We start from the raw sequence: 17747 nt of genomic DNA, 5'->3' as shown, positions 1-17747 counted from the left end.
TTGGTATCCAATGAAGAACATGACTTAAGCAGGAGCAAAATCTTTTAAGACCCAACATTGGACTTTTACTCAAGGAATGATGTACACTGAGCTTGTAAGCAAGTTGGAGTGGCACCATCTCTTTGTTCTCTTTGTACAGCAGCTAATGCAATGGTGCCGAAGCCACAGAGAAGGCTCCTTGGCAGCATCAAGCAGCTACAGCAGTGCTGGTGCCTGGAGACATCCGTCTGTCTCCGAAAGAAATTTTTCTCCTTTCTTGCCTTCATCCTTGTTCCTGGATTAGACTAGCAACCTGTTTCAGTTCGTGCTTTCCATTTAGGCTAACCTCAGACGCTTGGTTTCCACTTCATTGGAAACAAGTGTGCTGAAAGCTGTCTGCTCTTTCTTCACTATACAGTGTGGACTGCTGCCTGGTTCCAGTCTGGAAACAATTATTTCCCTCCTGTACCTACCCATTCTGAAAAGTCACAGATTTATCTCTAGACTTTTTTTTGCTCTTCCCACTTTTATTAGCTACTTCCTTCATAAAGAAAAGCTCGTCATTGTATATAATGCACACGGAACAGCTCGACTTCTAGCTCTGGACATCACATGTTTCTGTTACATGACAAAAATGAGTTTTATATCAGTAAATGTGTGCAGCAGTGAATTTAGTGAATTTGTCCTGCTCTGTTAGGATGAATATCTGATGGTGTTTGAATTCATGGAACTTTAAGACAGGGCTTTAAGCACCCGTTGTGGTTATGCTGGTGTAAATACTCTTAAACACCACCACAGAATGGTCAAAACATCCACACACAGATGTGCAGTAGTGCCTGCGAGTACATGCAGATGCTATTAACATGGCACAGTGCAGCTGTTTTAAAAAAGAAGATAACCTGCTTGTCTGCATGTATTCCTGGATTTATTGTTTTTTTCAAACATTCCTACTTTTTGATGCATGTGTGTAGACGACGTAAGGGAACGGGAACAACAGACAACCAGAATCTGCAGATATTTGCACACCAGGGGAAGGTTATGCCCATGAATAGTGCTGTTATATGCAGGAGGCTCACTTCTCTGAGAAAGATTGATCACAGAGTTTATTTCACGAAAGACCAGTTCCTGGCTGAGCACAGGCACTGAGGAGACAGATTGGAGTGGAAGAGTCTAAAAATCTCTTTTCCTGCCCAGAATTCAAAATAGCATTTCTCTTACTGGAAAAAACAAACATAAGCTCATTTTGGGTGTCTCTGCCTGCCTGCGTGTGGGACTGGCAATCCACACCTTCTGCAGATTCAGAGACCTCTCTGCCCCTGTTTATGCTCGAGGTTATGTCTTAATTACAAAAAGCTGATGTGCTGTGACATCAATTTGCTTTTCCAGGGGAAATTTCTAGCTGTGAAATCCTAGCAGAGACAAATCGCTGTTCTTTTTTCTTTTTTTTTTTTCCCACCCCCTTGGTCAGCCCAGACCAACCCCAAAACTGCTACCTGGGTTTGACCTTGACTACTACTTTGAGAGCAAATCGCAGAGCCTGCTCTCCCGAAGTGCTGACATACGGACAACTATTTCCAATGAGTTATCTTGATACAGAAATCACGCTGTATCACAGCCAAGAGCCTGCTCCCTCTGCCAAGCAGGACCCGTGCCTTGGGGACCGCAGGAGCTGGGGAACTGCTGCCCGTGGCCTACCCTGAAGCAAAAAGGACGGGCAGTGTCCTGGACGTGTTAGCTACAGCCCTGCCTCGACCCGGGGCAACGCTGCAGCCAGGGGCTGTGCTGGTGTTTGGCGTCTGGGGGTGTGGGGGTCATCTGCCCCCCAGGGATGCGCTCACCCGACGCCGCAGGGGGCCGTGCGCCCCTTGCTCAGGCGTGGATGAGCACGGCTGAGGACTGAGCCGTCGCGCCCGGGGGAAAGGGGCCGCCGTGCAAAATGGCCGGGGCGGCCGCTGCCCCCACGCCGGGCGCATGGGGACGCGGGGGGCCTTTAGCTCCGCGCTCCCGGGGTGCAGGCACCCCCCGCCGCGGCCGCCTGGCCCGGGGTGGCAGGCGGAGGGGCGGGGATGCGGGGGGTGTCCCCCCGCCCCGGGCGCCCGCGGCTTTGACAGCGGTGCCGGGGCTCGGCGCGGAGCTGCTCGGGGGTGGAAAATGGCTCGTGTATCTTTAACCCACAGCGGCCAAAACGCGGCGGTGGTGGGTTTTTTTTTTCTTAGTTAACAATGGAAACTTTTTTTTTTCTTCAGTATTTCCCTCCAGCCGAGCAGCGCCGAGCAAGAAAAAAAAAAAAAAAAAAAAAAAAGAAACTTGTTCCGCTGAGTTCAACCCCAGACAGGCTCACAACTTCCTTCCTGCTCTCCTACCCCCTCCCTCCGCTCTCCTCCTCCTCGCCGCTCCTCTCCCTCTCCTCCTCCGCCGCCTCCTCCTCCTCCTCTCTCCGCCTTTCCAGCCGCACGGGGAGCGGGCGCCGGGGCCGCGGCGCGGAGCTGCCCGGTGTCCGAAGCGCGGAGCCGCCCGCGCAGCCTCGGCCGCCGAAGCGCGGAGGGGCAGCGCTCGGCGCCCCCCGCTCCACCGCGGGGCGAGGAACCCGCGGGAGCCCGCGCAGCGAGCGGGGCTCCCGGCCGCAGCGCGCCCGCCGAGATGGTTTCTGCAGCGCCCTGCGGCCGCCGGCGCCGGCGGGCACAGCCGGGCAGCGCGCACTGAGGGCGGCGCGGATCCTGCTCCCAGGTAAGCGGCGGCGGGTGGGGGGACGCGGCCGCCCCCTCCGCCGGGGTCCCCCCCGAGCAGCCGCGCCGGGGGCCGCGGCTGGCGGTGCGCGGGGCCGGCGGGGCCCTGCGGCGGGGAAGAGGCGAGGTGGGGGCAGGCAAAGGGGCAGGGTGCTGCCGCGGCGCCCAGCGGGCCGCCCCGCAGCCTGCCCCGGCCCCCAGCCCGCACCTGCCCCGGCCCCCAGCGGGCCGTCCCGCAGCCTGCCCCGGCCCCCACCCCGCGCCTGCCCCGGCCCCAGCGGGCCGTCCCGCACCCAAAATCTGGCCAAGCACCTCGTGCCGGTGCCGTGGTCGGACCCGAGCCAGAGCGCTGGGAGCCGGGGGTCCCTGCAAAGGGTGGGTGCCTGCTACACCCGGGCTCAGCTGAGCCTCATGGTGCCTCCAAGCAGTGCCTGAAGGGATGGGGAGCCTTTTCTTCACGAAGTCGCTGGGGACTGTGCTTAGAGCTGTGGCCATTTGCCAGCCAGGAGTCTCACAGGGAGGGGAGACACATAAGACTATCACTGACAGCATCGCACACAGATGCTTCCAAAGACATGTACACCCGTAGCCAGGGTTAGCACACACGTGCATAAACAACCCTGCACACTCATGTAGGCAGTGTGTTTGCGCAGGTTCCCATGCCCCAGCATGGCATGGGGATTGCAGCTCCAGTGGCACACGGAGCAAACTGACATGAAGGAAAGCACGCTGAAGTACAGAGGGGCGCAGCCACCGACAAAAGCAGTCTCTCTCACACACGTACACACGCACACACACACCAGGGCAAACACCACCACACATCTCTATGTGGGATCTGGGCAGTGACTTGGAGGCAATTGCAGTGTTCAGTGCCCCAGAAGGCAGATGCTACACGGGGGAGGCACATTTAGGCAGGGCACGTGTGAAGATGTGCAAAGCCTTTGTTGCGCATGGTAAGTTAGGGGAGTGGTGGAGACGTGGTCCCATACCATACAAACCTGCAGGCAGCGAGCCTTCATGTTTATCACGGAACAGAAATCTATGCCTGAGACTTGATCTCAGTCATAGGTGACAAACTGGAAGGTGGCAAATTCAAGCCGTTTAGAGCTTTTTCCTTCCTTCAGAAAATGACAGCTTTTGGGGCCAAAACTTGAAAGCTGCCGACTTTCAGCTCACACTAGTTGACGATAACTCTGCAGTTCTGCTGCAGGAACAGTTGCTGACTGTGTGTCCTCTCGGACACTGCCGTTGTGGCTGCATCAACAGGCAACCCGGAGAGGGGGCAGGGAAGGCAGGAAAGAGGGGAAACGGCCCCAAACCTGATTTCCCCTTGGCTCAGACCCTTCTGACGACTAGGCTTGGCCATGTCCCCAGGGGTGGCATGCTGGGGATGCATGCAGGTGTGTGTAGGGACTGGTGGGGGGGCACACGGGAAGGGGAGAGCCAGCCAGCTGTGTGCACAGCCGCAGGGTGAGCTTAGGCAGGACACAGAGCTACTCTCACCACTTGTCCTTCTCTCTCTCCCCAGCTGTCCCATTTTATGGAGCTGCGGTCCGGGGCCAGCCCAGCTCCCCTGCTGCCTCCTGGCGATGCTGCTGGTCCCAGCGTGGAGAGACTCTCGGCAGCCCCGCGGAGCCTGAGCGCTGAGGCGGCAGCGGTGGCGGCCCCACTGTGCGCCCCGGCTGACTACTATGGCCGTGTACTGCTATGCGCTCAATAGCTTGGTGATGATGAATAGCAACAGCGAGGTGACAAGCGGCAGGAGCAAGACGCCGCCTTCTCCCGGACAAGTGCTGCCCAGGGGCCCAGAGACACCCGGCAGCTGCTGCCCGCTCCCTGTCTTCAGCCCAGCCCCTGTGCCGCCCCGCTCCCCACGCCATGGCTCCGCTTTCCTCTTCCCACCGCTTGAGGAGCCTCTGCGGCCACCGGGCAGCCCTAGGGGACGGCGGGGCAGCCGGGGTGAAGAGGGGCAGCCAGGACTCCCCATGGCACGGCAACTTCAGCGGGAACTGCACAATGTCCAGGTGAACCAAAAAGTGGGGCTCTTCGAGGCACACATCCAGGCGCACAGCTCTGCCATCCAGCCGCCGCGGAGCCCCCGGCCATCCCGGCCCCGTCCTGTGAGCCCCACGGCGCCAGCGGTGGGACTTGGAACTGGACCCTGGCTGCGAGACTACAGGGAAAGTGAGGCCCCTGATGCTGGCGGGGTGCAGGTCTGGCCGAGCACTGCAGAGCCCTCGGGGACACCAGTGGTGATGGTGGTCCCAGCTGTGATGCTGGCAGAGGGCAGCAGCCCCCTGGAGCCATCAGGACCTGCACCACTGCGAGGCGAGGTGGTGGTGGCCCCCGCAGGACTTGAGGGCCAGTGCCCAGCTGTTGGCGGGAGCATCCCCGCTGTCATCGTCACGGACCTGGGGGGCCCAGAGGAGGAGGCGGGTGCCGTGCCCCCCGGCAGCTTGCCTGTCCGGAAGCTGTCTTCATCCTCAGCCTCTTCCACTGGCTTCTCCTCATCCTGGGAGGAGTCCGAGGAGGACATCTCCAGCGACCCCGAGCGCACGCTGGACCAGACACCAGCCTTCCTGCAGACTCTCGACCAGCAGAAGCCCCGAGTGGTAAGTCTTGCACCAGCCCTGGGGAGGTGGGGCGAGGGCTGGCAGCATCCCCACTCCAAGGCACAGCTGCAGCGGAAGGGCAGAGGTCTGTCGCAGCAGAGGTCTGCAGAGAAACTTTCCATTTACTTGGCAGTCCTTGCTTTTCCTTGCATGAAAAACTTATCCCTGTTCCTAGTCTGAAAATGCCCTACTGGCAGGAGAGAGCAGCAGTACCCATCCCGCTGTTCACAGTCCTTGCGGAACTTCCCTGGGGCTGCAAGCTGCCCACCAGCATGCTTAACACGTACCATGGTCTGCAGTCTTCTGCCGACATGTGGTTATGAGCCTCAGCTTTCCCTCAACATAGCTCCCCTGGGTGCTGGAGGTTTCCCATGATTTACATGAGCCTAAGGGAGAATTTATTTCCTCCTTGGGGTCGAAACCACGTGGGCCAACTGTCTTGTTAAAATTTATACTGATGCCCATTACCATAGCGTCTGCGCCTTTCCCATGGAAGCAAAAATCTCTAGAACTTCTGGTAATTCCCCTTTTGAATAAAACTCCTTGCTTGTGGGGTATCCTGTATTTTAAGTAAGCATATTTTTATTAGTTATTTATATTAAGTTCATTTGTTTCTGGATCTTTGTTTGTGGCAGGACTGGTTAGGAGGCTTCAGGTGAGAGAAAGCATCAGTGTCGCCTGCCCTTAGAGCAGAAAGATCTCGAAGAGGAGGGCTTTGAGGCACTCTCCAAAATCAGGCACTCACGGGATTTCTTGCGTCACTTGGGGAGTTCGTTACATGTCTGAACGCTCCACACAGAGCATGCTTTGCTCTGAGCTGTCACACCATTTATTCAGAGGGCTTTAAACTACTTTACCCCAGTGCAGCATGCCCATCAGGATGTTCTCTGACCACACAGACTCTCCCATCCTCTGGCTGTGAAACATTACATTGATTTGAGCCTCACACTGACAAACCCTGAAAAATGCAGGGCAAGCCAGTGGCTCCTTAATTTTAAAGAGTTTGGTAAAGGCCCATCAACTTTCAGTGATGTGGTTCACTGTGTTTAACTTTCCGTAGACACATTAAACTTTTGCTAAGCTCAATGACATGAGGAAGACCAGTGCAGGGAAACATCTAAGTAAAGTGAAGGTATAAAACTTATGAAGAGTGACAGACCGTGGTTTGTAAAACACTCAGCAGGCTGAAATAACTCTCTTTGCTTGCTTTGATACTTGTTTTGTCCTGTTTGAAGAACTCAGGTTCTGTCCTGCTCAGGATGGAGAAGCAGTTGAGCAAAAGCACAATTAATGAAGTTACGAGTCTGTGGCTCAACATATTTGCAGACAGTTTTGTATTTTGGGGCTCTCGACTGATGAATCAACTTGCTCCCTTTGGGAGCTGCTGCGGTCCCTCTGCTGATTAAATTCTGCTAGTTTTATGTGCATGAGCTGTAGTAATCTCTGCTCTATTCTCTGTACTAATCACTGTTCCTAGTGCCAGATCCCGCTGATTTGCTGCTGAAAAACGGTTCGCTGATGGGCAAAATCATGCCTGATGCCTTTGTGGAAGGCTTCCTGGAGCCTCAAGCTGACTGTGCACAGCCTCCCGTGGCCTCTGGCGAGCTCAGCCAGGCCAGTGGCTCAGCAGCAAACAGGCAAGGCTCGTCTGTATTGCCAAAAAGGCCTGGATCAGAGCGAGCTCAGATCAGGGCTAAGATCAGAGTAACTGCTGGGCTCAGTGGGACTACTTCAAGCTGAACGACATGAAGAGCTGGTCCAAAACGCATCAGGCAGCCTGAGAGGTGCAACTTGATTTTGTGTTTCAGTGCTGGAGTTGCCTCAGCAGGAGCGGCTGGGCTAATTTACAGTGATACTTTCCACTGGGCTCCATGGGTCCCGTGCAGGGCTGATCACTGGCTTTGGCAGGTTATAGTCAACTTCTCAGCAGGATTGTGCGCAAATGCCCAGTAATTCAAAGCTGATTCATACAAAAAACACCCAACTTTGTGTACCAGTTGGCAACATCTTTTAAATCCACAATGACAGCAGAAGGCAGCTACTGAAGCAGTCTCAGGTTGCACACTCATTTGTTTTCATGGACTCACTATTTCCTTTTAACAACGCACACGTTCTGGAAATTAGTTTATGTAATGAGGGAGAATGTGTGAGAAGCTCTCTCCACCACTCGTGCTGTTCCGTCAAAATAAATCCTGGGAGACCTTGGCTGACAGAAACCAACATCATGTCTCTGGGTTGAGTTGGTAAATGCGGGGCAGGCAGAGAGCCCTGCCTGTCTGTGCCGGGTGCTGCTGCTGCAGGGGAGGGCTGTTGTACCTGGAGGAGAGGTAATGATGAGCAACAGGAAAGCAGTTCTTGCCGCAGACGCGGTCTGCACTGTACGTCTCGCATAGCATGTTTACAGATTTGATAAAGAGCAGGCGTGCTTCTGCCCTTCCTTTCTGGAGGCTGTCTGGCTTAGCGAATCTGTTGGGGATGTCCGGCTGTCTATTGTAGTTCCTCCCGGTGTCCCCTGGAATCGGGCAGATCCCTCCAGCTGGCAAGGACTGGTCCTCCCATTTGTACTGCAGGTAGGAAATTTCATTTGTGGTTGGGCCTACAAATTAGCCAGTAAGAAAATGATGTTGCCTAGTGAAAGGGAGGAAGGTATTGTGGCCACATTTTTGGACACCGTGACCTGGAGCAGCTCCGTGGTTGATAAGGGCTCTGCCTTTGTTTATTGAAACAGTTTACTCAGTGCATTGCCTGTCCCTGGAGTGCTCTGGTGCCCAGTGGGCTGTGCAGGACTGGGAAACAGTGACGCTGCCATGATTATAGCAGACTTGTGAAGCGCAGTGACAGTAAAAGCAACCTGACATTTTGCCACTGCAATTGCAAGTCCACTTAAGGTCTGATTAAACCTCCACATAAGGGCTTTTGCAGCTGTGGCTTCCCCGGGCTGTGAGCTGCTGCTGAAGAAACCCCACACTTGTTTATTGATGCTTACAAGGTTTCAAAGACACTTGAGTGATTACCCTTCTTGGGCTGTGTGGGAGGGACAGCCTGTCCAGGCAGCATGTTGGGATGGGGACACTGCAGTCTGACAATGCCGCAGGGCAGTGCTCGCTGCACGCCCTCCGTGACAGTGACACGGGCAGTTTGGGGAAGGAATCTCCGCTCACCCACTGCCCAAGCCAGGGGGATGCAGCGGCGTTGGAAGGCGCCTGTCTCCATCACGGTGTGTCTCATGTTGAGGGAGGATTTCTCCCCTCCTGGCTAATCACACAGGCTGGGTGTGTAGGGGAGTGAGAAGGTGCTCCGTGGCACAGGTAGCCCAAGACAGTGGCCTGGCTCCTAAAAGGGATTTCACACCCAAAATAAGCCCTGTTCTAGCTGTGACTCCCATTGACTTCAGTGGGAAAATACGAGTCTGAATTTTACTGTTCCTGGGGGACTCTGTTTGCTCTTCCCAAGGCAGAGCTGGTAGACCAAGGTGTACTCAGCAGCAGGAGGCTTGGCCTCAGTCTTGGGTGCTGGCTGCGCCCCTTAACAGGACGATATTCCAATGCTGGTCACTACAGTGAGTCATCATCATTGGCCTAAATCCCCTAGTTTGTCAATTCCTCCACAACTAGAGACAAAGCAACAGACAAGTAGGGGGAAAGGCAGAAATTGTGCAAGTAGGTACTACAGAAAATGACTTGTCAAGGGGAAAACCCCCACACTCCTGGAAAAGCAGTGCAAGGCACTGCAGTGTTCCTCTTCCTGGCTTCCCCACAGCCACTGTGGAAACGCAAGGACACAGGGCAGAACGGTCACCAAGCGGCTCTCGGTGCATTGTGAGACCTCGGCTCCTTTCAGCAGGCAGAGCAGCTTGCTCGGAGTAAGAGACTTCCATTAACCTGTGCAAAATGGCAAGAGCCTTTGGAAAAAGCTAAGGACATTGCTGCTGACAGGCGATTTTTAAATTCATTTATTTGTTTGACTCACAATGGCTGTAATGCGTTTCTGAAAGGAGCCAAGTTTAGATAGGGTTAGTGTCAGCCAAGGGCCTGTGGGACCCTTGCTTATTTCTCTTAGAGATGTTCCAAGGCACAAGCTGACAGCAGTGCTCCTGATTTGTTCCTATAAAAATCAATCAAATTAAATACGCTTTCATTCCCTTTTCTAGCTGTCACTGTGATCAGGAAGTCTCCATGTAACACAAACCATGACCGCACGGCTATGGTGATGCATGCAAGCCCCGTGAATGTGTGTCTTTATGCTGACTGTGTTTATGTATTTCACTCCTTCCCCCCACCACGCTTGTCTTAAAAGCTTCTAAGCTTATGAGCTTGTGTGTGGTATCACTGATTTCGTATCAATACGGTGTCTAGCGTGTTGGAGCCCTGCTTGTTTGCTCTGAACAGCGGCTGTTTTCTAGTAACGCATATCACTGACCAGGGAAGGTGCTTAGCACACCGGGTAAGCTGCCAGAGCATGGAGCCTCCTTCAGCCTTGCTGTGGGAAGACTAGGAGGAAGAGGAGAATGAGGTGGACAGCTCTGTGTTTCTGTTCTCAGAACACCACGCACAGCACGCCTGGCAGCACAGTGTGCCTTGTCTGCTGGGGTGAGACCAGGACCCCCAGCTGCCCGGTGGGCTGGGCAGAGCTTCAGGTTCTTTGTGGATGGAAGCTGTGCACTCCAGCACTCCCTATTCTGTAGCTTATCTTCTACCTACTCATGTGGCCTTCTCGAGGAATAAGTAGCTTTTTTATGGTCTCCCACCCACGGAGGCTGAGTGGAGATGCTGCCATAACCTGATGAGAGACAAATGGTGCTATTTCGAGTCCATTTTTATCAGCACTTTTAAGCTCATTGGGAAGGTTTTCTTCTTTGCTCACATTCTACATGATTGACAGCGTAGGAATTACATGGCATGTAGCAGATCCTTTTCATAGAGGGACATAGTTGCTAGCACAGCTGCTGTCTCTTGCATATTTTGCTTCTCAAACAATTTCACACTGAAAGCATTCATAAAACGTGGAAAAAACCCCAAAGCATTTCTGAGATGCAGGAAGAACAAACATTAGGCCCATCATACTTAGGCTCCTCAGCTCTGGAAACAGCCAGGTTTCCTCCCCTTCTGATGGGAATCGCGGGATGCCAGGACCCTTGGCTGGTTGGACCCTTGGGCTGTTACGCTGAATGTCTGCAGAGTGAAGTTCCCAGATCGGCGGAAACTTTACGGTTTTGTCTTTACCTTTTTAGAGCCTTGCAATGACAAAACCCAATCAAACCATAGTCAGCACCTGTCTCATGTTTTCCATATTATTTCTATAATGTGTTAGGACAGATTTGCATGTGAAGAAAATATTAGCACAGTGCTGAGCTCTCGCATGCCGTGCGACGACTGAAAGACAGTGCCGAGCTACTGTTTTCTTTACATGTAAATCTGTTCTAACTCATTAGAGAAATAATGGCATCTGTGTATGATGTGGAATGTCACTTCAGCTAAGATTAGTCTTCTGTAATCGTTAAGAGATTATTTTGTTTATACCAGTAAATAAATTTGTGCAGTAAATTTGATCAATTTTCTTCCAATGAAGCCCAGCCAAGCTTTCCAAGACAGATATGTTAATATTTAACAGACAGCAAAAACTAAATGTTAACACTTTCAAATCACAGAGTAACTTCACAGCCCAATCCCTAGTCTCAAATGTGACTTCTCAGGGAAGGTGGGCTTCCATACTTACTGGGTTGCTTGAGAGGACCCTTCTATGGAATAAAAGGGATAAATCTTCTAAGGTACCTTTCTTCTCTGTTGACTCTGATGGGATCTTGAGGATGAGCCTAGGAGTGTGCTTAAGACAAAGGTATCTGTTTCTAAAGTACTCACAAATGTCTTCTATAAATTTTATTGGAACTTCATTCTTATTCATACACATAAAAAGCCAGACCGTGCATAGCCTGCACAACGGCTGCAAGCAGGTCAGGAAGCTGCTCCAGTCTGAGGTGTACCAGCTTCAAAAGCAAGTGCCTCTGATTTGGCTTTTAAATCAGTGTTCAGGCAGCAAAATGTGTGATGTGCTCTGTAACAGGGGTCATCACCGAGCAGTGCCTCTCAGCGTGTGATTTGGCATGGGTATGTTCAGGAGCTCAGGGTCTGCAGCTGCAGGTTTCAGTCTGGGTGTATGTGGCACAAATGTGCTCAGAATTGGTGAAAGCTTTTTGGAAAACATAGATAGCAGCTTCTTCTTTCCCAGCCACGGTGGGAGTTCACCACCACGGAGCTGCTGTCACAGCTGTGTGCCTGTGGAGATCCTCACTGCTGTAGTCAGCCGCGGGTTGCATGGACTGAGTGTTGGCGGTTTCTGAGCTTAGTTTCTCAAAGACAGGTAATATTGGAGTCTGAAACTGCTTCAAGCTGCTAAGACCCATATTAGCCTTTTCCCTCTCACAATATTTATTTCAGTGTTATCATACATTTCACTATGAGAAGAAAGAAGTGAGTTTTTTATAGTAAAGAACATTCTTTTCATTAACGATGTGGAAAAAGAGACAGCCTAGTAGAAGGAATTCAGTTCTTCCTTTCAGATCTAAGATTTATTGCTAGCCAAAGCACAAGGATTGCTTTTGGAGGGAGAACTAGGGGGTAAAACAACAAGGGCTTAGCATTTACAAGTTCTTGTAAGCAGTACAGTGTATTATCTGATCAGCAGTACACAACAGGAACTGCATTAGCATTCAGCACTGTTGCGGTTTTAAGTAATAGTAAAGCATCCCTCTTTCTCCCTGAAAGACGTATATGGGCTCTGGAGCGACATTCTGGCAGACATTTTAATGAGTTTGAGTCAAAGGACAGGATTCGGTTGTCTCATTGCTCTTTGCTTCACACATTTGATTTGCGGAGAGGTCGGCACCTGGGGTTGCTGTCATGTGGACTTTGCCAAATTGATGAGAGTTTTGCCTAGGGTTTCATCCTTGGCTTCTGGGCTGTCATCCTTGACTTTAAGTCTTGTAGTTGGAGATTCTGGAAAATAGGTTTGGACTGTGTGAAGCAAAGGGAGGTCTCAGCCTGCAGCCTTCACTGTTACAAAACTCCCTTCAACCTGAATGCTTTGGGCTTTGCCTGAATTAAGACCAATATATCAACACCAGGAACAGCCAGCACAGAGTCCTGGTGGGATGGCTATGCCAGGGAGCAGGTCCAGCCCTCTCCCACCATCAGCGTTTGCAGAAGGGGTGTCAGAAACCTGGCACGGAGTGGAAGTTAGCAGAGGGCTAAACAAGGCAGCACCTACCTTCAGCATCACCTCCTTCTCCTCCCCCTTCGCTTCCTGTCCCTTTGCCCTTGCTTGGGCAATTGTCTGCAGCAAGATAGAATCAAAGAACCCTCTTCCTTTGCTAAACAATTCGCTCCTTTTGTTAGGGTCAGATAAAATGCTGATAAAAGCTGTTGTATCTCCGCTGAAGCCAGCAGGAGCATGCTGCAGTTTTGGTCCTTGATCGTTTTTTGCCTTGCTCTCCCCTACATGTATCCAGTTACATCTTGTAAATCCAACCGTTAAACTGAATTAATGAACCAGAGATGCGGTCGCCACAGGGGTTTTGCCTGTTGATAGGTACAGTGCTTCAGAGCCTTTGGGGACAGGAATTTTATAAATGGAAGCATCTGCAGGGTGACTTTTCGGAAAGTGCATTTTAGGGTTGGGTGTTTTTTTCTCGTTCCTCGCTAAACAATCTCCAGACCCTGCTGCTCAGGAAAAGGGCAGGAGCGGAGCCTGGCCGTCAGCTCACTGCTGAGTCTTGTTGGTTGCAGCCCTACTTCGAAGGCATTCTGGGGAGGCGTGGGAATAGCTTTTATCCCATTGAGTTAAACGCATTCAGAACATTTTCGTTAAATGGGTAGTTAAATACAATGGTTGAGTGAGCCCGTGTGCACCCCTCAAAAGAGAGAAGACCAGGGTGCCAAGGAGGGGCAGGGCGAGGGGGGGGTGAGCAGGCTCCTGACCATGCGGACCGTAGGAATTGCTCTGCTGGCAGCCACAAGCCCCGTTAGATATCCAGGGGCATCCTCCCACTGCAAGCGAGGTACAGAGCAGCTGGGGGAGAGTTAGCAGCACGTCCAAATGTAATCTGGTTGCTATTATGGGTAATATATATTTAACACTCTGCAGGGACCATTCAAACCTGCATCTGTAGGAAGGGGAGAAAAGTCAGGTTTGCTTTTTTGGCAGACTGCAGATCAGAGAGTCCAATCTGCAATCTCTCTTGGTATGTTTTATGTGGGTGGGTTTTGTTAAGTTACAGGCAAAGTTATTGCACCCCTAGGCTTCTCACATTAAATGTTTCTCCAGTTTTAGCAGCATTCTTTCCAGGCTCAGCTACATTTGTTTTTATCTTCTCTATGGCAATTGATGATCTAAGTCTAAAATGTATAACCCTGCAGGATCTCCTGTTATATATTTCTTCCACAGCTGTAGCTGAATCAGGACAGTATAATCCAATGACATGTTGTAATACCTAATGCTTTCTTTAATACATTCCAGATTAAAGGAGTCAGCAAAGTTTACACATCCAAATTAATAAATTTAAACAATAATAACGACAAATCCCAATTCGTGATTATATCTTGAAAGTGCTAGGGGTTTTTTTTCCTCCTGTCTTCTCTGTTCTGGCTAAAGTCTGTTTGTAGGAAACTCAGCAAGACAGATAAAAGATGATGAGACAAACAACTTAATCCCTTAATAATGTCAAGTGGAAAATCCAACAACAGATTGGCAAGGAGCTCAAGTAAGGACTGCGAAGTGGCCCTTACTGAGGACTACAGAACTAGTTTAAAAGGCTGAGCCTGAGATATAATTAGCGATGAGCCTGAACCAGTGCCCATAAGTTCAAACATTTCTTTGAACCCTGAAATGGAGCCCAATTCATTTTTTTAATCCATAGCATCAGCGTAGATCCATCAAGGCCAGTTCAACATCACCCAGTACCTGGTGCTGCCCTCAGTACCCACACAAAGTGACCATGAAAGGCCCCAGGGTGGTATTGCCACCTCTGGGTGCTGTTGCAGATGGGAACACGGGGTAGCAGCAGGTGTGCGCTGCTCAGGTAGATGCCTGTCATGGCAGCACAAGGAGGAGAGCTGGACACTGCTTGCTGGCACTGTGCTGGCCTCCCACGTCCCACCGTCTCATCCTGCTCTTGCCAGGGACTGATACACAGCTGCACCTCCATGCAGCAGCCCCCATTCCTGCTGCTTAGGGCAGCCTCCGGCTGCCGTTTATAGATACACCTTGAAAGCAAGGCGTGTGGTCACAGAAGTAGGAGGCATTTAGAAACGTAATTGCCAAGCGGCTTTGGAAAGAGCATGTTAACTATTATTCCCTCAGAGCCATATTTACTTAGAGCTGACAGCCCTTCACCCTGGGGTTTTGTGGTAAGAATGTCTTACTGGGGTGGAGACCAGGGCGTCCAGAAAGGAAACAAAGGAAAGAGATTTTAGAACTCTGTCTTATCTCTATCCACCTGAATTACTGTTGTATTTTAAAAGAATATGTGAAGGCCATTGTTTGAAAAAACCCAGACAAGTGTGCTCTCCCAGCTCCATTGTTGTAACATTCTCCTAGGAATTTATATATAATATGTTCCCGATCCAGTTTATCTATCTCTGCTTGACAAATCCTGTGTTTCCCTTCCGTACTTGTAGCAGAGTGGGAACTAACCTTGATCTTTCTGCAAAGCAAACAGAATTGCCTTGTCGGATGTCACATTCCCACCTTCACACACAAACAGTGTGTGTCGCAGTATTTGAGCAAGATGTACCACCACTGAAAAAAAAAAAATCTGTGTAAAGCTCATACATTCAAGATAAATTTTTGGAAAAGCGGCTCTGATATGAACCAGACCCATTCTCAGAGGAGGGAGCAGCTAATGTCATCTGGCTCTTGTAGAAGCCCCCTTGCACAGCTGGTTAAAACAAATGGTCTGAAGCCAGGACTGTCGCTCGGCTCCTCCACCATTAGCAGCCCCTGATCTGTGTCTCTTCCTGAGGAGAAAAGACTTGGCCTCTCTTCTCTGTTTTCTCATGTTACCCTTCATGGCTAGAATGGCTTTTTCAAGCCAAGGAAGGCAGCGTGGAAGTCCAGGTGGTCACAAGTGACTGTCACGTTGTGGGCTGGTAGTGAGAGGGATGCAGAGGTAGCACGATTGTCTGTTCTTGTCTGTCCCTGTATTGTACAGCCTGACCAGCTCTGATATTTGGTCTTTGAGCTTTTCGGCAGCTTAAAAGCAGTTCCAGATCTCAGGTTTGTTCATGTGGATGGGAACCCTTCCCAGAAGGGAGAAAGCTCAGAGGAGCCTGTTTAATATAGTCTGATCTCATGCTTGAGCGTACGCAGGAGTTGACCTTTCAGCACTGAAATAAGAAGTGATGGGAACAGAATAAATCACAGCCTTGAAAGAAAAGCCAAGTAGCTTAGACTTGCACCTCAGGAGGAGGAGTCAAGGTGGGGAGGCTGAGAGAGCTGCAGGGGATGGGGGGGGGTGGGCAAACAACAGATGTGAAAAACTATCTTTGAGTAATGGGTTTGGTGGATCTTTGCTGAGGAAGGGCTATTGAGATGTAAATTGAGATATAAGGTGATGAGCCCTGGAGGTGAATTGTAGTCAGGTAGGTAGGTTGGAAAGACTCTGTTAGGGATGTTATTCTGAAAATATCTGCAAGGCTTACAGATAGGTTGGACGTGAAGACTGAGGGAAAGAGATCCAAGTTTTCCACATGCTAAAAGTTTCAGGCTAGGAGCGAAACACTCACAAATGAGAGCAGTAACATTTACACTCGCGTTGCAAAGGCATAAATTGTTCTATAAATTGGCAGGCTGCGAAGAATCAAGCCTCTATATTGCACTGCAAGCCTCAGATCTGTCATGTTCCCATTGAGGCCAAAGCCAAAATTTCTGAAAACTTGATAGGAGGCAGCTCTGAGCCCCCATGGTACGCCCCCCTTAACCTTCCGGGGCCTGGCATTGAATGCAAGATTTTTCCAAGAGAACCAAAACTCGAAGCGTTCCCCTGATAATCTGGAAGCTGCAGCCCAGTGAGGAGCTGTATGTATGGTGGCTTCTGTCAGAGCCCGACTCCCCGTTTGGTCTCGGGAGAGGGTGGCTCGGGCCTTTTTCAGGGCAGCCACAGTGAAGGGTTGGGCTGCTCTGTGCCGCAGAGCCCGTCGCTGCCCAGAGAGATGCTGGGGTTTGCCCTCCTGGTCCGCTCTTCCTCTGGACCGTCTCTGCTTTGTCCCCAAGGCAGTCAGACCCCCAGCCCCATCCAAACAAAGCCTGGCAGGACAGAAGATTGTAGGAGCTTGGCTGGAGCTGGAAGAACAGTTTTTTGGCAGAGAGTAGGTTTTCCAGCAAATGTCAAGGGGGAGGGGGAGTCAAAATGATTCACAAATTCAGACACATTTTCTGAATAGTTTTGGCCTAGAAAAAAATACAGAGGTGGGGGAAGAGGGAGGGATGTTAAAAATAGCAATGCATGTCATTCTGACACTTTGAGAATGAACTGTTTCATTTTGGGAATGGTTTGTTTATGTTTTGCAAGCATTTGAAATGTAGATTTGATTCAGAATGGCGTTTTTCACTTAAAAGTTGACCTCACCGCTAAAACACATTGAAAGAAGAAAAGAGAAAAGGTTTTTTAGAGCTTACATAACCTGAAATGAAACACCTCCTTTTGCTTTGGCTCCAGATGAGACATTTTGAGTTTTCCTTCCACAGCCCCACGATTTTAGCTGTGTCCAGCCCAACCTGAACATCTCCTCTCCCCTAGTTTGTTGGTTGAGCTCTGGTGTAAAAAAAGCCGTGCTCCATCCAGCTCCCGTGCTGGCCACCCTTTAAGTCTAATGCCATGGAGCAAGTATTTTAGTTTAATCTGAGGTCAACCACACATTGCTGTGATTCAAACTGAAACCTGTGGTATCAAATGAATAAGAGCTGTAGGTTTTGTAGATAACTGGCAGCTTCTCCGGAAGATGCAACGTCGAACCTCATTTAGAAAAATAACCCAAACTCCTGGGGCCCTGAAATCTGATCTAGAAATCTTCAGAGAAGTCAAGAGTTTGCAGACAGCTGAATGGCAGACTTTCACTCCCCTGACACTCACGCTAGTCTCATTCAACTGATTCATTAAAGGGAAACGAGCAAACAGCTAGTAATTACTTTACTGTAGCCAAAACATGCTGCAGTTTCCCAGGGCAGAGGGGAAGGAATAGGCACATCTATTATACGATGAGCCATCGATGAGTTTACTGTTCCCTGCTGTGTTTCCTGCTTGCTTGGGACGTGATGTGCCATTTCCTCCGCTGAATCCATCCCTTGGCATCTGGAGCAGAGCCTCCTTTGCTGAGATCTACCTTGGCTGGCTGCTGAGCCCCTTCCCTCTGTGCCTTGGGAGGGTTTGGGCACAAAA

At 50.8% G+C, this 17747-nt stretch overlaps 1 protein-coding gene across 1 annotated transcript in view; it reads left to right on the top strand.

Annotated features, from left to right (window-relative positions):
- Positions 1-2292: 2292 nt before the first annotated feature.
- The window catches only part of ITPKB (inositol-trisphosphate 3-kinase B), a 70285-nt gene continuing 54830 nt past the window's right edge, over positions 2293-17747 (top strand). Inside the window, exons 1-2 of the mRNA XM_055725523.1 lie at positions 2293-2706; positions 4234-5317. Of these exons, the coding sequence (XP_055581498.1) occupies positions 4397-5317 (921 nt within the window). The 5' untranslated portion in view covers positions 2293-2706; positions 4234-4396. The remainder of the gene's footprint in view (positions 2707-4233; positions 5318-17747) is intronic.

The sequence above is a fragment of the Falco cherrug genome, chromosome 13 (assembly GCF_023634085.1).
Source record: "Falco cherrug isolate bFalChe1 chromosome 13, bFalChe1.pri, whole genome shotgun sequence".
Lineage (NCBI taxonomy): Eukaryota > Metazoa > Chordata > Aves > Falconiformes > Falconidae > Falco > Falco cherrug.
The sequence above is the reverse complement of the archived record's forward strand: the minus strand, read 5'-3'. Positions and strand labels throughout refer to the sequence as shown.